A 21124-nucleotide genomic window follows, 5' to 3' on the forward strand; every position below is an offset into this window, starting at 1 on the left:
GCAGGAGAATACACATGCACTATAACAACAGCAGTTCGAGGATAGCTTGGCTTTCACTAGGCCAAGGCGAGCATACAAGCAGGTACAGAAGTTGGGGGCTGATCAACCCTTGAAGCACTATGGCTAGGATTTGGTTGAGTATGTATTCTCGGTGGAGGAAGATGAGCCGGTCTCCTTCAAGGAAGCTATTCAGGATAGAGATAGCGAGAGTTGGTTGGCTACGATGGAGGAGGAGATGAAATCTCTCCGGAAGAACCAAACATGGGAGGGGTCCCGTTGCCCATAGGAAAGAAAGCTTTAGGTTGTAAGTGGCTGTATAAAAGAAAGGAAGATCCTTCAGAGCTCGATGGTAGAGGTACAAGGCGAGGCTAGTGGCTAAGGGGTTTGCACAAAGAGAGAGTGGATTACAATGATATATTTTCTCCGGTGGTGAAACACACTTCTATTCGGGTGCTATTGAGTATTGTTGCTCATGGTGATCTTAAGCTGGAACAACTCGATGTCAAGACGGCCTTCTTGCACGAAGACTTGGATAAAGAGATCTACATGCATCAACCTGAAGGCTACAAGATTGAGGATAAGGAGCATCATGTATGTCGCTTGAGGAAGTCACTTTATGGATTGAATCAATCTCCTCGATAGTGGTACAAGCGATTTGACTCCTTCATGTTGAAGCATGGGTTTTCCCAAAGCGACTATGATTATTGTGTTTATATTCGGAAGCTTCGTGAAGGTGATTATATCTATCTTTTTTTTATGTGGATGACATGCTTATTGCATCGAAGAACAAGGTGGAGATAGATAGACTGAAATCTCAACTTGGTAAAGAGTTCGAGATGAAGGACATGGGTGCTGCTAGGAAAATATTGGGTATAGAGATTAGAAAAGAGCGGGCGAATCGGCGATTGTTCTTGAGTCAGAATGGCTACATAGAGCGGGTGATCGTGAGGTTCGGGATGCAAAGTACAAAGTCGATGGTGACTCCATTGGCACCACATTTTAGGTTCTCAGGTAAACAATCACCCACTATAGCGGAAGATAAGGCACATATGGAGCATGTTCCCTATGCTAGTGCAGTTGGTAGTTTGATGTATGCTATGTTGTGTATACGCCCAGACATTTCACAGGCAGTTAGTGTGGTCAGCAGGTTCATGGCGAATCCGGGAAAGACGCATTGGGAAGCGGTGAAGTGGATCCTGGGGTAGGGTACCATTGATACTGGTCTGTGTTTTGGTGGAGATACGTGTCAGATTGATGGATTTGTTGACTCTGATTATGCGTGCGATCTAGATAGACAGCGATCTACTACTGGTTATGTATTCAAGATACATGGGGCTCCAGTTAGTTGGCGATCGATGTTACAGGCTACAGTGGTACTTTCTACTACAGAGGCCAAGTATATGGCCATGGCGGAGGGAGTGAAGGAAGTATTGTGATTGTGGGGTCTTCTAGATGATTTGGGGATTGAGCAGGAGAACGTGAACTTGTGGTGCGACAGTCAGAGTGCGATTCACTTGGCGAAGAATCAAGTTCATCATTCTCGTACCAAGCATATCGATGTTAGGTATCATTTTGTGCGGGATGTCATAGAGGAAGGTGATATTTCTCTCATGAAGGTGCACACGAATGAGAATCCCGCAGACATGTTAACCAAGATGGTGACAGACAGCAAGTTTCAGCATTACTTGAACTTGCTTCATATCAGCTCGTGTTGATTTGCCCGTGAGGGCATGACCCTGGGGCGGTGATGGGGTGAGGTGGAGACTATATTGGAGAATAATTGCAGAATTACGATTAGCTTAATCCCGGTGGAGGGTATGTAGGTAGCCGCGGTATAGTGGCGCAGCTGGTTTGGCTTGGTGTTGGCTTGATTTGATGTTTCAGATCTCTCTGGTGATGTTCGTGGTGTTTTTCTGGTGTTCGTTCAAATTTTGAGGTTTATCAAATGATGAACGAGATGGAGAATTGTGAACAATAGAGGACAAGGGATGGGGGGACAAGAGATGGTGGACACCCCATGCCCACCATTGCCCATGCCCATTGCCCATGCTCTCTTGTCAATGTTCATGCTCACCCATGCACTCTTGTCCCCTCTTCTTTGCCTATAAATAGAAGGGAGGAAGAGAGGAGAAGGGGTGGAGGAAGAAAAGAAATAGTGGGAGTTAGAGAGATTTTTAAGAGAGAAAATTCAGAGAGAGAGAGAGAGAGATAGCTTGTGAATTATACAAGTGGAAGTCAGTATTCTCGTCATAGTGAAATCTCCCCTTACCCCCTCCCGTGGACGTAGGCAAATTTGCTGAACCACGTAAATCTCGTGTCTGTATTGTCTTAACTGTGTGTTTGTCATTGCTTGTAGGTATCCTCGACAAGTCAGTCCTAGAACTGATGAGAGGAAGAGTGTATATCTCACTTTGTTGAGATATTTCACTTTTTATTCTTATTTCCTTCGCGAAACACGAATATAGAGGTTGGCTGTGTTTTTGTGACAATAAAAATAAGGGTTCTCTCTCGGGTGATATCACTTCCGCGGCGTGAGGGCGTGACTCTGCGCCCAACACTATTCCTTGTAAATATCAACTTTCAATAGATTGTGTTATTCCATCTTAGATAGCCGATGCAACCCTCGGTTGAAAAATAACATATCCGCTTAGCTGAGGACGGATATACTTACAATTGCTTCATGTTTCTGAACACAACCATAGCTCTAGTTATCAAATTGAAATTTCTGCTTAAATATGAATGAAAGACTAAAACTTTCCTGCCCTTTAACGTACGAGCTAAAAGTTCATTAATGTGCGGTCATCTTGATCATTTCACTCAACTGTATGATGCCAATTAACTCTCAATCCCAGTTTGTGCCTGTATGCTAAATGAATTCGTAGTGTCCTCCACATTTTTATAAGATATAAATGTATAATTCACTTGTACAACATGTTTCAGGCATGGGAACTATACAAAGACGATCAACTTCTACAGCTCATTGATCCGTCAATTTCAGAAAAATCCATCGGTAAAGAAATCGATCAGTTTCTGAAGGTAGCTCTACTCTGTGTGCAAGGGGTGCCTAATCTTCGACCCTCAATGTCCACAGTGGTAGAGATGTTGGCTACTACTATGGACACGAGAGACCTTCAGATTTCACAGCCTGGAGTTATCCATGATCTTCATACGCTTAAGGTTGGTGGAACTCCAGCAGCAGCAGCAGCAGCTAAGTGTGTGTGTTCAGAAGATTCTTCGAGAGAATCACGATCATCGACCTTGTCGACGACCAAATCATCTTGGGAGTCATCAAAATGACATGGCAAGATAAAGAAAAAACAATGATCTAGCCAATAGTTGATTACGTGCTCATGGAACTATGAAGGTACTATGTTATAGAATTGAGTTTATATCAGTTTACATAGAATATAATTTGACTTTGAAAGTTCAGATACGGTTTATATACGCCATACCCTCATCAAATCTGACAGTACATAATAAATGACATTTAGTACTATGTATGATGATTTGTATATCTGAAATCTGTTAGTGGTTTCATCTTTTGATATAAAGTAATTAAATTTTGTCGCGCTTTTTGATATATCATGTTATAGATGCTCTGGTTTAGAAACCATAGAGTATGTTGTTATTCATGGCATTCCTAACCATGCAATACCTTGATATCCAAAACTGACTACTTCACTGTACTCACGGTCCACCCTCAGCAGGTTCAAGCTGCAGTTAAATACTGAAAGCCTATCATCCGCAGAAAGATGGCAGATTTCGCCACAAAATAGATGCGATGCGCGCAAGCATTTATTACTGCCTATAATGGTATAACAGGAACGATGGTATAACAGTTAGAATCCAACGACTAACGATAAGTACACTCAAAATCATGATATATAACGATTCATATACAATTTCTTCCTATACCTGTCATGAGTGACAATCGGAAGAAGCAACTCTCGAAAAGGTGTCGTTATTTTATTCTCTCCCTCACTGAACTGGAAATAACAAACTATAATACAACAAAGAAGCCAAGGATGTTACAGCGTTACAATATATTCTGAGAAAGGGGGGGAAATTGACAGCGACAAACTATTATTATTTTCCTTGAAGTCAGTCAGTCTTGCTTGCTCATGAGGTTCTCGCTCCAGCATCAGTCTAGAGACTAGAACATAGGACGCTAACTTCGTAATGAACAATTTTTTCGCCTGCAGTGGCACAAGAAGTCAGGGATAGGACCCTCCTCTCCTATGACCCAAGGATGCTGAGCAACAGCATGCAAAGTAATTCGCTGTTTGGGATCTGCAGAGAAAGATTGTCAATGGCAAAATTAAGGAAAATACATACAAAACAAAAATTAGGTTAATCGCAAATAGACCCCTTTCGTATTAAAGTTTTGAACATACTACCCATGTAATTTTATTTTTTTAGATAGACCCCTATATTAAAGTTTTTCACTTTTTCTATCCTCATAAAGACTCTAATCTCACCCAGGGGCAATATCTGGTAAAATTTCACCTAGGGTAAAACCGTCTAAAATAATTAATTCTGAGGATTTATCTGCAACAATGAAACTACAAGGATAGTAGGTTCAAAACAACAATGCTACAGGGGGTCGGCCTATGTGCAATTAACCCAAAAAAATTTCCCAAGACAAAGGAAGAGTTGCTCGTGATACAGCTCACTGACCTTTGTGGAGAAGCGCTTCAAGCAAGTTCTTCAGTTGGGGATTAATGTCATCGGGCAGCATCAAAGGGTTATTTACAATCTAGAGAAGAAATGCCAAAATTAAAGTTAGGTTAAGCAAATAACCAGCAGAGAAAACAGCACAAGTGAGAGTTTCAGAAGAGAAAACAAGAACCTTGTCATAAGTATCTTGTAGAGTTTCACCAAGAAACGGGTATTGACCCGAAACCATGTAATATAAAGTGACCCCTACAGCCCATGTATCAGCGGCCCTCCCACGATAGGTTGATCCTGTATAAAATAACAGGATAAAAAAAGATTATATATTTCTTTGGTGATGAGTTAATGAAATAAAAGCCATGAGCACTTTTAATTTCTCCAAACTGAATAGGATCAAAATGCTTTTACCTAAACAACACTCAGGGGCAGTAAAAACAGGAGTTCCAGGAGATCTCCGGAGCTCATCATTGTCATCCTGAACAAAACAAAAGCTCCATTTACTTAAATTGAGCAGAAACAATATATTAATGATTCACATTTCTCTTGCAACTGCATTAATTTCAATTAATAAATAAAAAAAAGAAAAAGAAATGCTGGACTACTTACTACTTTTTTGCAAAACCAAGTATAGGCTCAAATTCAATCCAAATTATAAGTTTCACAAATATGCCTTGTTACCTAAAAACAAACATACATGATTTTTCATGACTTTCTTGAGAGTAAGTCCAACAAAACCTCTCACTGACCACATCCATGAGACATCCAAACAACAGACTTATACTACACGTGCTACAACAAATGCAACTAACGATTCCTATCACATTCTAACACAAAACATTCAATAAATGTCGTCTTCAACAAAGAAAAATCACACCGACTATAATTATAGTTAACTAAAATGGTATTGCAAATATTTTCCCCAATAATGTTTCATCATATTTCTCCAGTTCAAGATTATAGTGCTTACTACTTTCTTCGAGAAACAAGAAAGTCTAGAATAAAAACAAAACTAACCTATTTTCAGATAAAGTGGAAGTAGATTACCAATAACCAATTAAGGATCATGATTTCTTTTTTTTCTGCAGATTAAGATTAAAGAACCTGAGACATATCCTGCAGCAGTCCCTCACGAGATAGGAATGAAAATATGTGCATGTAAGTATATGTACATATACCTCATTTATCAAAATGAGCTCCCACGGGATAGAAGTAGTGAAGTTCACCTGTCCGACGTGAAAATTTAACTACTACGTACAGATGCAGATATTCTTATCTATATCCGAGAGACCCGTATCCAATGGAATACAGATACAGATATTCATATCAGTTTGCACACTTCTACCTTTTCCCTTTTCTTGAACTTATTCCTCTCCAACCTAAAGAAATTGCCCTAGACAGTCACAATTCTGGGCAACCATCAAAAATAAAAACAAGCAGTTCACATATTTATACACATCTGCAACATAAATAAAATAACAAGAAGATGTATCTGAGAATCATGCATCTAGGCTAGGGGAAGCAAACATATAATGGAAGAAAAAAATGTTGCACCTGAGATGAAAGTTGTGAAAGAAATCTCCTATCTATTGGTTAAATGACAAATCTACTCATACTGCACTATTTCTTGCAACTGAGATGAAACATTAACATGAAGACAATCAGCAACTATGGAAGAATATGATGCTACGCACCAGACTGCTGCATTCATTAATATCCAATGCCATTCAAAGGCAGTAGGCCGAATATTACCTCGAATACTTGACTGACACTGAAATCTCCTATCTTGACATTCCCATTGCTCGTCACCAAGAGGTTATCTGGCTTAATATCACCGTGAATAATATTCTGTTAAAGGTAAACAATTTAGATCTATTAATAATCACAGCAGGGGGAAAACCCATCATAACCTAGACCTGTCACTAATAAATAAATGTGAGGATTAGACTTGGCAAATTTAGGTTAAAAAAACAAAAGTAAAACCCTCTCTTAACGCCACTAATTTCTCCTGCTCCGTAAAATATGAAAGTAGCTAAATGATCAGATAATAAGCCTTAACATCACAAATGAAAGATAATGGTTGATGAAAGCGTTAAGGAGTATTGAGTATGCTGCCCTTCGCTAAAATTATTACTGTGCATGATAATGTCACAGAAAAAAATGACAGGGCGGTTACTACATTGATTATCCCCGACCTTTCTAGTATAAAATCATACTTACAAACTGCAAGAGAAAAAAAAATCTTACATGAGCATGGAGATACATGAGCCCTGCAACAACATCTCGTAAATGCCTTCTTGATTTACTTTCTCCTAAACCTCCTGAACAAGAACCACCCCCAGACACCCACTTGCCTGATACATATTCTAGAACTGCAAAGGGAGATAGTAAAAAAAACCTCATATCAAAGATAGAATTTTAGTATAATGGCAAACAATATATAAGTAAAAATATGGTGCAAAATCATAATATAATATAAATCTATGTAAAATAAAGTGTCAATGAATACCCATGTAAAAGCTATCTGTCAGTGGGTCGTCAATCACCTCAATCAGTTTCACTATATTGGGGTGGTCCAACATTTTCATGATGGATACCTGCAATTAGCAAAAGACTAGGTGAACTTTGAGATGAAACATGATTAGTATCGTTCTCGTATCCATTATAAAATCACAAACATAGAGGCACATAAACTGTAGCTAATGACACCAAGCATGGGATGTGATACTTTACGCATGGTTTGATCATAAAGATAGCAATTTCATATGCCATTTTGTTATGACAAAGAAAACATGTATCAATTATTGTATGATATATGGCTTAGACATCCAACGTTCAGAACGCCCTCGAGGCCCCAACCATTCTCTAGGCTGCCCACCTGTAGCCTAAGTATCAGATTTACGCTGTTTTATGATAAAAGCAGTAAAGAAGCAAAATGAAAGAAGGGGGCATCATGGAAGATATCCATTGTCTCACAAATCTCACAAAATAGCATTATGAATAATGAATTGATGAATGAACCAAGCCTCACAACCAAAAAAGACACTCTCATAGGTTCATCTCGACTAGAGTTCCAATCTACTATTCAACCAAACAAGGCAATTTTTTAGATCGTGAATCCATAGCTTCTAGAGTCAACCTAGGAGATGCAGGTAATATGGTATTGTCTACGATAGCTCCCATCTGTTGGTTTATTATAGCAGCATACTAATCTCCAATTTAGGTCATTTTCTGCTGACATCCTCCCATCAAACTGTTTTCTAGCTTTGTTTCTTCTAAGACCGCAAGCAATGTTATATTAAACGTTGGGCGCTTCTAGACGTCGGACTTGGCGTCCAACGCTTAGTCGCCTAGGCGGGCGTCTAAGCGGTTTCTGGACGTTTTTTTTCTTTTTTTCTTTTTTTAATTGTGATACTTGAAGATAAATGTATATATACTCAATCAAAGATGCATAATACTAAAATACCAACATTATTAACTAAATTGCTTGGTTTACCAATTACAATAGCTCTTTGTATGTTTAAATACTAAAATACCAACATTATTAACTAAATTGCTTGGTTTACCAATTACAATAGCTCTTTGTATGTTTATACTTCTCAACTCAAATTATAAGTTCATCTCAACTCAAATTACAATATGTATTGAATTCATATAAATTTTTAAAAAAAGATAGCAATTTTGGTTTCACAATAAATCTTGCATACTTAGATACTAAATAGCCAATAATAATAATTAACCATGCTAGAACCTAAAATGTTTTCTTTTTTTATTTTTAATTACAATAATTGATAGTGAATGTCAATGTTACAGAAAGCTTAGATGCTGGACTGATGTCTAAACGGATTTCTTTCTTCATTTAAGTAGTGGTCGATGAGGTTTGGAGAACGTGTAGGCTACAACACATAAAATCACAACCAAGACCTACAGGGTGCAATCCACGTAAGCAGGCAATGCTCCCCTAAACGCTCGTAAAATCTAGATGGGCAGCCTAAATACCGCCTAGGCGTTAGGCGCTAATTAAGCGGCCTAGGTACCGCCTAAGCCTAGGCGAACGCCTAAGCGGACTCGACAGAGGTTTTTTAAAACAGTGACCGCAAGTTTTCTAATTTTCTTTAACTTTTCAAAGTTCATAGAACAAAGAGGCCAAAGATTTTATAGGTTTAAAGATTCCTATGTTGATGATTCATTTTTTGCTTCAACTTTTCTTTGCTGAAGCTAACTAACTATAATCTCAAACCTTCAAACTCATGCCAAAAAATTATTTCTTATACTTTCTCCTAAATTGATAGTCATCTAAGTCCTCTGGCCTATTGGGGGTGAGGGCTATCCTCCCATTTAATCGTTTCAGTTTTAGTCCTCAAAATCTATTGGTTTTCCTCTTTTTAAACTTTCAAAATGTCATAAAATTGATTTTGCATCTTAATTTTTGGCAAGAAGATTTGCAAATATTGCTTCTAACTTTCTCAAGCCGAGATGACTCGTTAGCATTCATATCACGGTTTTGATTTCATTCTAAATCATTGTTGTCTTAGTTTTCTATAATATATACAGTTACGATTGACAAAGTGGCAATATAAATATTATCGGGGAAAAAGTACCTTTCTCTGACACTATCTAGCATACATCAATGGTTGTTTAATGTAGCCATATTGACAAAGTGACTATTCTCCTCTTGTATACTCGTGGTGGTTGACAAAAGATCCAACAATTGTGGTTCTAGAATTATTTACTGGGGAATGGACTGCAACACCGTAATTGATGCCACTCAGTCGTCTCTCAAGCTTAGAAGCACCAACATTCAAGAGTTTTATTCTTTTCATATTTTAAAAGAAAGATATAGGCTCTGCTCCCAATGCATTGGTTGTTGAAATCGATATGAATCATGATTGTTCTTTCAAGAATAAGTTGCTTCAAAGAGTTTACTTATTTCATCCCTTACGGATGATAAGGGAAGAATCGAGTTTGATAAATAGTAACGTTAAGTTATGGTGCGAACGGTCAATATAGGAGGTCCTGATCTTTGCTGGAGAAAAATATTTGAAGTTTACAGCTTAGAAGTCCTGAAAGGAAGGTCGGTGAAGAAGAAGGACCTCGAAAACTGAAAACTGATCTTTATTTGTTCATGCAACTATGCAAGGTGTGCATTTGAAAGATGGAATGTGCTTCATGTAGATACTCTATTTGATCGTGAGGTCGTGGGGGGTCAACTACTCAATAGCTCGATGGTGTTTTCCTTTAAAGTGCTTCTTAATATGCTTTATTAGTATGAGCTCCAATTGTCAAGTCAAGAAGTTTGGAACATTCTGAAGTTTGTGCAGGACTGCAGTTTGTGTCAGAAAGATAATTATTGTTTCTGAAGCTCAACAATGATATTCATGTTTGACACACAAACAGTAGAATGTCTCAAGTTTCTTGACCAAGCAATTGGGCTCATGCTAATGAAGCATATTAGGAAACAAACAAAGAGGCAAATGCCATCAAGCAGTCGACCCCCCAAGACCTTGCAATCAAATAGAGTAATAAAGGAACCACAATCCATCTTACGTATGCAAGCTTTGCAATGTAACATGGTTTCTTTCACCTCCCTATCTCTCCAGATGTGAACTCACGAATGTGCATTTTCCTCTCACATCAACAAATAAAGGCCAATGTTCGAGGTCATTCTTCTTTACCCCTTCCTTTCGAGACATCCACGCTGTAGACTTCAAATCTTTTTTACCAGCGAAGCTCAACATCTTCTACATTTGACAGTTTGCACCATTATAAGCTTACAGTTACAGTCTATCAGACTCAGTTCTTCCCACAACACCCGTGAGGGATCAAATAAGCATACTACTTGAAGCAATTTATATTTGGAAGCATGATAATCATCACTATTCTAAAACATGGGTTACCCAGCCGATTAATCCGCCAGAGTACTCGTACTGGAGATCAAATCATGATGGGTACGCATTACCTGCTCGATTATGCGGTCAAGTGCATAATCGGGTGGTTAATTGGTACCTGCCCGCATAATTACATAATGCGAGCGGGTAATGTACCCTACCCAACACTTATTTTTAAGTTAAACCCCAACCCATTTGTGATTTCAAGACTTGATCCATTTTGATCTTAATATCCTCTTTGCTGTCCTGAGCCCAATCAAAACAATCTTCAGGAAAAACCCTAGACCGTTCAACGCTAGAGAATAAAGTGTTTTTAGTTTATGAACTTTTAGTAGTTTTATTTTTACATTTGAGTGTATAACAACTTTAATTTGACTAGCTTGGAGCATTATTGTTAGTCTTTTGCTTGGTATGTTTTATATTTTTCATGAATTATTATATTTTGTTGCATACATATACATATAAATATGTATATATATATATATATATATATTATATATATGTCTTTTGCTTGTATGTTTTATATTTTTCATGAATTATTATATTTTGTGATACATATACATATAAATATTTCTTTGCTTGTATGTTATATTTCATGAATTATTATTTGCATTGTGTTTTTTATACATATACATATAAATATGTTATACTAATTTAATATATATATATATATGTTGTCGTGTGTGTGTGTGTGTCGGTGGTGGGTGTTGGTTGTGTGTGTTGTGAGTGTGTGTGTGTTGTGTGTGTGTGTTGTATATATGTGTGTGTGTGTGTGTGTGTGGTATATATATATATGTGTGTGATGTAGTAGATAGTGTGTGGTGTTAGTGGTGTGTGGTGTTGTGGTGGTGTGTGTGGTGTGTGTGTGTGTTAGGTCGTTGTGCCTACTTCCAGTAAATAATTTCAGGACCAAAATTGTCATAACTTCGCCAGTCACCATTATACAAGAAGAGGATGAAGTGATGCTATCAATATGGCTACATTAAACAACCGTTGATGTCTACTAGGCAATGTCAGAGAAAGGTGCTTTTCCCTATGAATATGTCAGCAATAAGGACATTGCCACCTATGATAGAGAAGATGAGATCTATGTTACATTCAAACGGGTGCGGGGGAAGGATGCAAGTGTGGATACTGGTACGGCACAATGAATTTGTAAAAGGTTGGTACATGGACACATCTCATTTTCAAATTAGATACCCAAATGATCCTTTAAAATCATACTTTCAAACTGGCTGTTGGCTGAAAGCCTAAAACGAACCCAGCCCGTGTCTACAAGTTTCAGTAAGTGGACGTGAAGCAAAGGTAATACGTCCAAGAAGAGTATAACATGTGTTTTAAATAAAACATGAATTACATAATAGAGCACATGTATGAATAAATGTATGCGTATATCAAGGAGTGTCCAAGAAGTGCCCAAGGAGTGCCGGTGTCCAGTACGTGCCAGACAGGGGTATGGCTTCATGATACTAGTACCTGAGTAACATAGGACAATATTGACACCAAGGGAGCTGAGATTCACAAAACGACCACCTTACCTCCCTAAGAACATCAGTCATGGCAGTTTCAGAAGGTGCCACTCGCAACTTCAACAAATGTGATTTGTGGAAAACCTACATGAGAAAAGAAGAATTACCTAAGATGGAGGAACATGTCCACTGCAAAAGGCCATCAAAATACAAAATGTGAAATAGGCTTAGAAGAAATCAGCTATCAACTAGTCAAGTGTATGTGACACAAGAAAAACAGTCACTTAGGAAATATAGAAGCACAAAACAAATTTATCATCCATTTCTGTGGGCACTTAAACTCAAAATGTTCTTCAAAATTAGCAGCTCTCAAGTATATGTTAAAATCCATTAAATCAGCATCTCTTAATATCCAAAAAAAAAGTGTCAAAATAAAGAACTTAGAAAAATACCAGCCCTGTAGAACATAATAGGATATAAAAAAATTGAGGATGTAGATAAAGCTAATTTATAGAAAATCATATAAAAACAATGTTTATGACTACAAAATACCAAAATGTTGAGTATGTTTTTGCCTAATGATGCAGGCATATGAGTTAGAAATATATCATGTTGGTGTAGGAGTTGTGTTGTTATTGAAGTGCCAATATTTCTATGTATGAAGATGTTACATCCCAGAGAGATACAACATACACAGATAGAGCAAGACTTATCAAGAGAGTACAGCACCAATAGTCACAGCAAAGGCAAAAATAGATGAGACCAAAATTATGTACCTTTATTGCATATTGATTCCCATCTTTAACACTTCGATACAGCACCTATTATAACGAAATCAATTAATTTATCTTAATAAATAAAAAGTGATAGCGTTAAAAAAAAGCTTACCACTTTTCCATAGCTTCCAGAGCCAATCTTGCACTCCCGAACATATTCATTAACCATTTTATTTCCATTTTCATCCTACAAGAATCAGAAGCCAAACATGTAAGTAATTAAAGCTCGATCCAAGAGGTAAACGGTCTGCATAGTTTCCTACTAAAAAAGATTGCAGGTAAGAAACTGTTCCAAATGACCAGAAACTTTTTATGTTTACTCGTAATTTCAGCAAGTCAGAGGCAGAAAATAAAAGAAAAGGCACTACAAGTAATGATTTTTATAATAAGGTTCTCTGGTACCCTTCAATTATAAAAATGACCAAAGGAGCTCTTTTCTTTAAGAAATGTTAAAGATCTCAATTTACCTCAGAGATAGTAACCTTCCTAGTTTCCTTCACCGGGACCTCCCTGCATATCAAGCCCTTTCGAGCTTTTGCAAGGAGAATCTCCTCAGAACTTTTACCACGTCGCCGCCAGCTACCATCACTGTCCCTATTGTAAGAATAAGCATCTTCCATACTCTGCGGAAGCAAAGAGTCTTGGGAAGACTGATCTGTAGTCCCATTAAATGATAGTAGGGACCTATGGGATTTCCTCATGAAACCGAGGCAGCTACAGCAGCCCATCTCCCTCGAAGATAAAAGGACAATGCGAAACTTCAAAATCAATTAGCAAAAACTCCAAGAAGAACTGGTGGATGTATCCTAAAACCCTAAACTAGAGCTTTCAGTTTCGTCTCGAAACTCCTGCATGCAAAAAGCCAGGAAAAGCCATCGAGTACGTAAGCAAGAGAGGCTGACAGAATACTGAAGTGTAGCAAAAGTTAATTTCCTGCATGGTTACTACTAGGCAAACAGCTAAAGGAAGCAAAGTTTCATCTTTGATCCCATGACTCCTGAAGACATGGATTCCAGGCTTGGTGTATAGGTGATGGTGATCCACAATATAATACAGATACGCGACAGTAACAAAAAAAATCCACTTGTATTAATGGTGGCCAAAGCAATAATAAAGAACAAAACTTTTCATCTTTTGATTCACTAACAACCAAAAAACAGATCATCAATGACGCTGACCAAGTATCAAAGTTTCAAGAATCAAATATCAAATCCTCCACTCTGAAGTTTTTAAACTGGAATCCAGACCTCAGCTATAGACAAACAATTAACGAACACCAAACAAACAACAAAGGGTAAATTGCAGATAAACCCCCTTCATCTATACCTTCACTAACCAACCTCAACTTATTTTAAACAATCAAAGGCTTGATCAATCACCTTAATTGGCAAAAAGCAATCGCTAAAACACCAATAAGACAGGATGCCACTCGCAAAGAGGAACGAAGTAGGTCACAAGCTCGATCCCTCTATCGATCCCTAATCGACTCATCACAATTTCCCCAGATTTTCCCCAAGTCAAGCAGAAGTAAAGCACCGATCGATCTTCTCCAACCCTACAGATAACAAAATTGGTTTGCAAAAGGACAAAACCCTAATTTGGAGGAAAGAGGGGAGCGAAGAAAACCCTAATTTGATTTGAGAAATTTGCGGGAGAGATTCACAGAAAAAAGGAGACGGAGAAAGGGACAAGCTGCGATTTTTAATCGCGCGAGTGTATTACCATTCTAAGTTCTTTTGCGGTTTTGTCCTCGTGCCATATAAAAATGGCGTTAAGAAATGTGGGCAGCTTTGGGCCCGTTGGGATGCAAAAATTAGAGGGGAAAGCCCGCAAAAGTTCTGAAAAAATTCAGAATTTTACAGGCTTTCTTGCAAAATCATCCTAATTTAGGGTGATTTTACAAGAAAGTCTGTAAAAGTTATGAAAAAGTCAGAACTTTTGCAGGCTTTTCCATGTTTTCGCCCTTCAATTTTTGCGAACAAACGGGCCCTTTCTAACTTTGTGATGCCTTTTAAAGGCTAAATATCATAAAACCCCCCCTTAACTTTAGAAGACTATCCGGAAACCCCTCAAACCCCCCTTAACTTTAGAAGACTATCCAGAAACCCCTCAACTTCCAAAATACCAGAAAACCACCTTAAGTTTAAGGGTTGTCAGAAAACCTTATTTAACTTTGAGATTTTATCTGAAACCCCACTAATTTATAAGGTTTGTGATAAAGTTTTAAATTAAAAGGGGTTGTTTTGATAAACTCTAAAAGTTAACGGCGGCTTATGTCATAATCCCTATGCTTAAGGGGGTTTTCTGATATTTTGAAAGTGAAAGAGGATTTTTTTTTTTAATTGTCCAAAGTTAAGGGGGTTTCTCTGATATTACCCTTTTTTAATTCTCTCCTGGGATTTTCAGGTTTAGGACAGTAGAAAATGAGGGTTAGAGGGGATATTTTACCTTAAATTTCTTAAAATTTAGATATAATTAGTTATAACCTGATGAAGGGTAAATTGAAAAGGTTGATGAGTTCTCAATGAGGACAGAGATAACCCAAAAATGAATAAATAAATCATGCCCATTAACTTATCTTAGAAATGCTCCTAGCCAAGCAACTGCTTATCAGCAGATCGTCTTATATTAATTTTCTTATGTTGATTGATGTCGAGTTGATGGAGACTACTTTCGTCATTTGTGATTAAGTCTCCGATTACTATTTGCTAATTACATTTTCCACTCAACTAATGGACAAAGAGTAACATCATGTTTCTTAACTCAATTTTTCCCCCCTCAAAAAGGAAACTGTGAGCATGCTTTTAGAAGGTATGTAAGTTACAGCAATGAGATTCCCCATTTATTTCTCGGGAGTTTCAAAAGAAGAGGAAGGTTATCATCTAAAATAATGTTAGGGTACACCCCCTAACACACCACCAACCACAACCCCCTCTCCCAGCGCTACAGTAAACCGGGCTCCACATGGAATTTTAAAAATTTTAAAATCCCATGTGGGGCCCGGTTTGCTGTAGCGATGGGAGAGGGGGGTGTGGTTGGTGGTGTGGTAGGGGGTGTGCCCCTAACACCACTCTATCATCTAACAATAGAAAAAGGAAAAAAAAGTATTTATTTAAGGAGTTAAAATTAAAAAAAAGATCATTCACCGATTCACCTAATTTACTCACATTTAGCTCATGAATTAAAAAAGGGTGGGAAATTTTATTTTTCTTTTAGTCTTCTTTGAGCATGTAAAGTTTGAATTCATTTAGTTTTCCATGTAGTGTCATGTTTTTAAGATACTAACGCTAGCTCCTACACTAGTAGAAAAATAAATAAACTAGACGGCATTATTTTTCGTCTAATTTGATGCAAACTAGACGGAAAAATTCCGTCTAGTTTGAGACAATCTAGATAAAAAATCCTATCTAGATTGCCAGACTAGATGGATTTTTTTAAAATAAGGGAATCATCCTAGACGAAATTTCTGTCTAGGAATTTCATCTAGGTTGGTGGGTCCCACGAAAAAATATAGAAGTAAACCTCTAACCTAATCCCCCCGTTGTTCGCCCCCCTTCCCTCTCTTTCAGTTCTTCTCCCCCCCCCCCTCCGAGGAAAAAAACCCAAAACCTAGCTTCCTACCCCACTGCTCCAGCACACTATTCGTCGGTCGTCGGCCTGCCCCCCACCCCACCCAAAAAACTAGTTTCCCACCCCCTGCTGTCGCCTGCAACACCCTCTTTGTCGGCCGCCAGCTTGCCCCCCGTCGCGCGACGCTCTCCCTTTAGATCCCGTCCCCCCCCAATCTAGAAGACGGAATTTAACATATAATATATGAAAATCGCCTATCTTAAGGAGACGAAACCATATGTCAAGTCAGGTTTTTAATACAAGTATCGATACTAGTATCGATACCGGTATGATACACCTATCGATATCTGTATCGATACTAGTATTGATACCAAATGTGCATTTACGATTTAAAGGCTGAATTGATTAACTTGGGAAACAAGTTTAATCCAAGGGCACTCATTCATTGCTGGAGGCTATAAATAGGAGTAGAGAGTGAGGGGTTAAGGTGCGAAATATTTTGTAAAAACTCCTTTTGGAGAGGAGGATTACTCTTAATTGAGAATACCTTCCAAATTATAACTTTTTGTTGTAATTAATAAAGAAATATTTTTACATATTCATATTTTTCTTTTCTTCTCTTTGTTTGATTATGAAGATGAAAGTGATACAAAGATGAAGATCAAGAGGAAGGTTTGCTATCACCTTGAGGCTAGAACCCTCTTGGGATGTGAATTTTTCTTTGTTAATAAATTTATCTTTTACTTTATTTACTTGCTTAAATAGCCAAGAGGCTAGAACCCTCTTGCGTTAGATTTATTTTCATGCTTAATAAAGTAGATTTACTTTCATACCTTTACTTTCTTGCTTTAAATTCTTGCATTTATTTCTTACAATTTATTTTGTAGTTTAGATTTTATTTTTTTATGTCATTCGCCTTGAGGCTAGAACCCTCTTGGGATTAGTTTTTATTTTTATTTATTTTCCTTTTTTTGATTCGCCTTGAGGCTAGAACCCTCTAGGAAATTACCTTTTTGAAAAGATGTGGAACTATTAGTTGTGGGAACTCTAAAAATTGCATGAAACTAGCTAGTGGATTCAATTCTAGATTCCTCATATCTCTAATTGAATCATTCATCTTTTACTTTCTTTATTTTTCTCTTTATTCTTGATTTTTCTCTCATTTGCTTCTTGATTTTATTTCCTTCATTTTTTTTCTTCCCTTTTGTTAGTTTTGTTTACACTTACACTTTATCACATCCACTCTTTATCTCTCTACTCTTGTTTTGTTTTTATTTACATACAATCACTCTCACTCTCTTTATCTCTCCACAATCACATTCATCACTCCTAATTGACACACACACACAACATAAGAACCGAGTTTGATTTTCTACTACAAACACCTTTCTCGTGGGGATCGATAACTTTTTATACTATAACTTAATGGTTGTGCACTTGCAACTCTAGAGGTATACTTTTATGCCCCGTCAAGTTTTTAACACTGTTTCCGGGGAAGGTGCTTATACGTAGGATTTTATTTATTTTGGCTGTTTAATTTGTGTGTTTTCTTGTGAAGGAACCACTTGAAGATTGAAGATCAATGATTAGAGATTAAGGATTTGAAGATTTGCTTGTGGTAACTCTTCTTTTTAGTATTTTTAATTCCATCCTTGGTTAGTTTCTCACAATTAGAGACAATTAGAATCTAAAAAGAAAAAAAAGATTTTATTTTTGTCAACCATAATAAAATTCACCCTCTACTTGGACATTTACTAACAAGATAATAAATTCAAATAATATCTCCCTTTCTCATATTTGTTTGATTGTTAACCCTAATTTAAATTTTTTTGCATCTTTTATAGTTACTTTTAATTCCTAGGATTGCATTACATATAGTAGTAGGAATTCACCCAAGTGATTTAAGCATCTTGATTTGACACACACTTGAAAACACTCTTAAGGGCAACAACCCACTAATCAAGATAATGTGAGAGATTACATCACCCTTTCCTTAACCCACAAATCACTAATTCCTCACTACACAAATCCAAGTCTTTTAAAACTTATTAGACGTTAGCCCCTAAGGATTCGAGCACATTAAGGAACAAGAAATCACTAAGTGAACTCGTACAAGTTTACTTAAATTAGTTGGTGCCTAAGATAAGGTTTAGTGGTTGCATAAAGTGCTCCAAAAGGAACGAGGTACTTAATTGATCTTTGATCTCCCTTTAGTACTATCCTTACATGGCTAACTGACTGAGCAAACTTTAATCTTTTCAATAAAAAAAGTTTTTGGTTAGGAGCTGGTCTAGCTGAGTTTAGGCTTAACCCTAGAATTTGGAATGATTGACAAAAGTAATTGTTTTTTATTTGTTTTAATTAGGTTTTTCTTTTTTCTTTTTCCTCTTTCTCATTATCTTTTAGAATTTTTTAATATTCCTTAAAAACTGACTTTTATTTTTATTAGAATCTTTTTAGTTAAATAATTAAGAAAAAGAATTTGTCTTGGTGTATGCAAGGTTGGATTAGGGATAATACCAATCGTTTAATCCGTTATGAACCAATTTTCAAAGAAATGGATAATTTTAATCCACCGATTCTTCAAGATATGTGTTACCTAACTTGGAATACAATCCTATCATGCATAAAGCTACCCGAAGTCAATGAAACTAATTTTGAGCTTAGACCACATTACATAAACATGCTTCCAAAATTCTTAGGAAATAAAACCGAAGACGCTTATATCTTTATCTCCAAGTTTGAGGAAGTTTGCCTTATGATTAAGATTAAAGAACTATCTAAGGATGCGATCAAGCTTCAATTTATTCCATTTGTTCTTAAGGACAAAACCAAGAAATGACTATATAGCTTACCCATGAATTCTATCTCAACTTGAGATGAATTTGTTACAGTCTTTCTAAAAAAAAATTCATAACCACAAAATAGTTAAGCTTAGAAACAGCATCATGAATATTAAAATTGTCCAGGGGGAGCCATTTTGAAAGTACTTTAATAGATTTAAGGATCTCATTATCTAATGTCCTCACCATAGTCTTGAGAAATAGCGATTATACCAAATCATTTATGAAGGATTGAACTATTCTTTAAAAACTTATTAGAATCAATGTGTCAAGAGGTTTTTATGAAAAATAATGATGAAGCTTGGGAATTTTTAGAGAGTTAATCCGAGAAAACCATGCAATGGAAAAACTATGATGACAGAGTTTCATCAGTTCCCCAACCTAAATCTAGTGGTCTGTTCCTAGAGACGAACATTGCCTCTAAAGTAAAGATGGCTACAATCATGTGTAGGTTAGAAGTTCTAGAAATTAAAGAACGAGCCCCATCTCAAATCAATTAAGTTTCTGCCTCAAGTTGTCATAACTATCTTTCTCCATTCTATGTTTTAGAGGAATGTCCTCTCTTAGGAATAAATCAACCACTAGGACAGGTTAACGCTCTATTCAAGCATCCCATGAATAATTAATTTTCTCTATCCTATAATCCAGGTTGGAAAAATCACACAAACTTTGCATGGAATAAGGGAAACTATGCCAAAAATCAAAACTTCACTCCCTCTTCAAACCAACAATTTCCTAGGGGAAATGCGCTCCCTTCAGTTCTTAACTTAAGGGAGCGTTTGGATACCATGACGTTTTTGTCGTTTCTGTTTTTTTTCCAAAAAAAAATAATGAAATGCGTTTGGCAACCGGGGCGTTTTTTTAACTTAACCCTTTACAAAATCCAAAAATTAAACACTTTTCTCAAAACACCAAAAAGGTGTTTTGAGATTCCGTTTTTTTCATCTAAGCCGCCGCCGCTGGCTTGCCCGCCGCCGCCGCCGCGTCGCCACCACGCCACCGCCGGCGGGTCGTCGCCACCACGCGCCGTCGGCGGGTGGCCGCTCCCGTCCCCCGCCTGCCCGCCTCCGCGTCGGCGACCGCCGCCATCGTCGGCCCGCCGCTGCCACCGTCGCGACCGCGTCACCGCCGCGGGTGGCCGCCACCCGCCGCCCGGCCGCCGCCGCCCGGCCGCCCGCCGGCCCTCGCCGCCGGCCCGCCTCCCGCGCCGCGATCGTCGCCGCCGGCCAGCCAGCCCGCCGTCGCCGTCGCCCGCCGCTGTCACTGCCCGCTCGCTCGCGGCCGCCTGGTCGCCGCCGCCCGCGCCCGCGACCGTCCACGGCCGCGACCGTCCACGGCCGCCGCCCGTCAGCCAGCTGCAGCCCGCGACCGCCCTACCGGCCCGTCGTCGCCGCCCGTCAGCCGCGCCGCCGCCGCCCGGCCACCGCCGCCCCATTCCGGCGCCACCCGCCCGCCACCGCCGCTATATAATAGTAACTAACAATGGTGTTTTCAAAACACTTTTGAAAAAAAAACGTCTTGGCATAGTGTTTTTTTAAAAAACACTACAAAAAAATCGCCTTGGTATCCAAACACACGTTTTTGACAATCAAATCTGCCATATTCAAACTAGTCTCCTTATCATCAATCTATAAATCATATCCCTCCAAATTCGGATCATGATAAACGTCTCAAATTTTTGGAAAAATATTTGGAAACTATAATCAAGGCCTCTACACAAATCACAAATATGTTGACTCAAACATCCAACACTTTGAATTCCTTTATGCAATCAACCAGACAAATACTTAACTCCAACACTCAAACTATAGCTAGGCTCGACTTGGTCAACTAGCTAGTGCCATGAGTAAAAGAGAGAAAGAAAATTTTCCAAGTCAACCCATGGTCAACCCTAAGAACACAGGATC

General features: G+C 38.1%; 2 protein-coding genes across 4 annotated transcripts in view; one reads left to right on the forward strand and one right to left on the reverse strand.

Moving 5' to 3' along the window:
- LOC109848041 (putative serine/threonine-protein kinase) overlaps nucleotides 1–3571 on the forward strand; it is a 21228-nt gene extending 17657 nt beyond the window's left edge. For all 3 annotated transcript variants that reach the window (XM_020417313.1, XM_020417314.1, XM_020417315.1), the window contains one exon: nucleotides 2941–3571. In XM_020417313.1, coding sequence (XP_020272902.1) covers nucleotides 2941–3297 — 357 coding nt within the window. In that variant the 3' untranslated portion in view covers nucleotides 3298–3571. The remainder of the gene's footprint in view (nucleotides 1–2940) is intronic.
- LOC109848042 (serine/threonine-protein kinase GRIK2-like) lies at nucleotides 3834–14531 on the reverse strand. The gene is made up of 12 exons (XM_020417316.1): nucleotides 14184–14531; nucleotides 13272–13652; nucleotides 12917–12991; nucleotides 12805–12849; nucleotides 12098–12172; nucleotides 7181–7268; nucleotides 6919–7043; nucleotides 6424–6519; nucleotides 5083–5149; nucleotides 4850–4965; nucleotides 4678–4756; nucleotides 3834–4290 (listed from the first exon to the last, which is right to left on the reverse strand). Exons 2-12 carry the CDS (start codon nucleotides 13530–13532, stop codon nucleotides 4169–4171), a joined length of 1149 nt encoding a protein of 382 aa, XP_020272905.1. The 5' UTR covers nucleotides 13533–13652; nucleotides 14184–14531; the 3' UTR covers nucleotides 3834–4168.

Source organism: Asparagus officinalis, chromosome 7 (genome assembly GCF_001876935.1).
Source record: "Asparagus officinalis chromosome 7, Aspof.V1, whole genome shotgun sequence".
Taxonomy (NCBI): Eukaryota; Viridiplantae; Streptophyta; class Magnoliopsida; order Asparagales; family Asparagaceae; genus Asparagus; species Asparagus officinalis.

Coding starts and splice junctions, on each gene's coding strand:
- LOC109848042 (XM_020417316.1), bottom strand. CDS start 13,532: ATGGGCTGCTGTAGCTGCCTCGGTTTCATGAGGAAATCCCATAGGTCC. Junction 12,850..12,916: donor CTGGAAGCTATGGAAAAGTG/GTAAGCTTTTTT, acceptor TCGTTATAATAG/GTGCTGTATCGAAGTGTTAA. Junction 4,291..4,677: donor TGAAGCGCTTCTCCACAAAG/GTCAGTGAGCTG, acceptor CTTTCTCTGCAG/ATCCCAAACAGCGAATTACT.